Source organism: Cupressus sempervirens, chromosome 6 (assembly GCF_028749045.1).
Source record: "Cupressus sempervirens isolate cs-2001-9-10 chromosome 6, ASM2874904v1, whole genome shotgun sequence".
NCBI classification, from domain to species: domain Eukaryota; kingdom Viridiplantae; phylum Streptophyta; class Pinopsida; order Cupressales; family Cupressaceae; genus Cupressus; species Cupressus sempervirens.
This window is the reverse complement of record NC_143123.1, coordinates 492,971,761-492,973,882: the sequence shown is the minus strand read 5'-3', so window position 1 is coordinate 492,973,882 and position 2,122 is coordinate 492,971,761. Positions and strand designations below refer to the sequence as shown.

Sequence of the window (2,122 nt, the reverse complement as noted above, 5' to 3'; positions counted from 1 at the left end):
TATGGTTAAAAGGAGAAGTAAACTCTATTCATAAGAGGCTCAATAGATAGCCTACTCTGGTTATTCTCATGCATTTTTAATGGCGGGACCTCCCCTTGACTCCTCGTTTGGATTTTAGCTCCCCTGATCTCTTTTTCCCTAATTGCTTAAAACCATGAGCGATTGAAAGGACATTAACAAGGACAAAGATAGGAGATGACTTGTTTGTTTGGCCTACAGCTGCAGTAGAACATGGCAAATATGAAGAATCAATGGCTAGGCCTATTTCTAGCCATGGCTATGTTGTGGGGTTTAGTAAAAGTAGACTGCTATTACACATCTCAGATGCCCAGAGGCTTTACTCTTTCTCCAGCAGGAAAAGACCAGTTTGAACCGATTCTCCTCAGCCCAAGCGGAGGATTTGCCTTGGGATTTTACAGGCTCGAGAAAGACCATTTCCTTCTTTCTATTGCATTCATGCTGGAAAAAGACCAAACGAAGGTAAACGCAACTGAGATTGTATGGAGCGCCGACGGAAACAACACCGTGGGGAAAAGCTCCAAATTCATGCAACATGGCGGCGGAAGCGTTGCTCTGGTAAACGAGCGAGGCAGCGTTGTGTGGCTCGTGGCGGCGGCGGCGGCGGCGCCACCGGAAGTGGTGCTTTTGGATTCTGGAAACCTGCAAGTGAAAACACAGGCGGCGGTGCAATGGCAGAGCTTCGATCATCCGACAGATACACTGCTGGAGGCCCAGAATATGACGGCGGGGATGAGGCTCGTGGCGGCGGGGGGAGATTATTGGCTGCAGATGGAGGCGGCGGGCATGGCGTTGACGTGGCGATCCGGGCAGCAGGTGTACTGGAGGAGAAGAGCCATGCAAGAGAAAGCGCTCATCGATCCGCAAAAGGGGCCGATTTATGCGCGTCTTGAGAGCGACGGATATATTGCAATGTACCAGTCGGAGACTCAGTTAGTCGACGTCACGCCGCTCGACACGTACCACCAGAAGATTCGCGTCAGTAGACGGCTCAAGCTCGACGCCGACGGGAACCTGCGGGCTTTTTACTGGAACGACGGCAAGCGTTCCTGGGACGTGGATTTTCAGGCCGTCGAGAGCCCATGCAAGCTTCCCTCCACGTGCGGGCCGTATGCTGTCTGTGGGCTCGACGGGCGTTGCGGTTGCATGTCCGTTGGCGGCGCCGCCGGTTGCATGAAGAAGGGCGCCGACTTTTGCTCGCAGAACACGAGTTTTGTAAGAATTGCAGGCCTCGATCTGCCTTACAGTGAGTTTGCGGCTTTCGTTGACGTGGAGTCTGAAGAGGGTTGCATGGATCTGTGTGGCGGCAAGTGCGGCTGCGCCGCCGCTTTGTTTTACAGTAACTCGAAGCGGTGTTACCAGGTGATGGATACTCTGCCCACTCTGGTTCAAGAGTCTGGTCAGGATAAGGTTGCTTTTGTGAAATATCTCAACGCGAGTGATGATAATAATGAGAGGAGTTCGAGGTGTAGAAGTGGGAAATGCAAGGCTGTGTTGATATTGGGAGTTGTGGTGGGCGGATTGGCGGCGGTGGGAGCATGTGTGGTTAGCTTTTGGCGGTGCAAGTTGCGGGAGGGGAAGAGGGAGATTTATATCGCCATGTCAGAGAAATTCATGGCCGCTTTGCCTTACAAAAATCTTGACAAAGATGAAGCAATCCGTGGTCGAGGATGAGAAATCTTTGTTAAAAAATAACTTGGCCTTGGTCAACAAAACTGAAGGAGTTGGGTTTTGAGTCAAGGATGACTGTGTATAGATCCGCGAATCTCAACATCTTATAAGCAGCAATTTGCTTTTGTAAGTTTATGCACATTAATTTTAAAGACTGGGAAAACATTTTGTGTTTGGATGGAGTCTCCAAGGTGTGTTTTGAATGCTAGTACTTATCTTTTTCTTGATAAAGACCTTTCTATTGACTATGAATGTGACAAAGACTTTCTATTGAATATGTATGTTACTGCCTATTAAATATAAATTAAATGTCAAGTGGTTTTTTTTCTTTATGGTCATAAAAAGTTATTTACTATTAGCAATGCTTAAAGATAAGGGTTGTGACGTTTAAAAGGTTGAGTTTGAAATATGTGCTAAATGATTGGGTAAATTA

At 47.9% G+C, this 2,122-nt stretch overlaps 1 protein-coding gene across 1 annotated transcript; it reads left to right on the top strand.

The window, feature by feature from the left end:
* The first annotated feature begins 273 nt into the window (after positions 1 to 273).
* Positions 274 to 1,692, top strand: LOC149553185 (D-mannose binding lectin protein with Apple-like carbohydrate-binding domain-containing protein). The gene has a single exon (XM_089790302.1). It carries the CDS (start codon positions 274 to 276, stop codon positions 1,690 to 1,692), a length of 1,419 nt encoding a protein of 472 aa, XP_089646428.1.
* The last annotated feature ends 430 nt before the right edge of the window (positions 1,693 to 2,122 follow it).

What these genes read in the sequence shown, in the direction of transcription:
- LOC149553185 (XM_089790302.1), top strand. Translation starts at nt 274, where the DNA reads ATGGCTATGTTGTGGGGTTTAGTAAAAGTAGACTGCTATTACACATCT.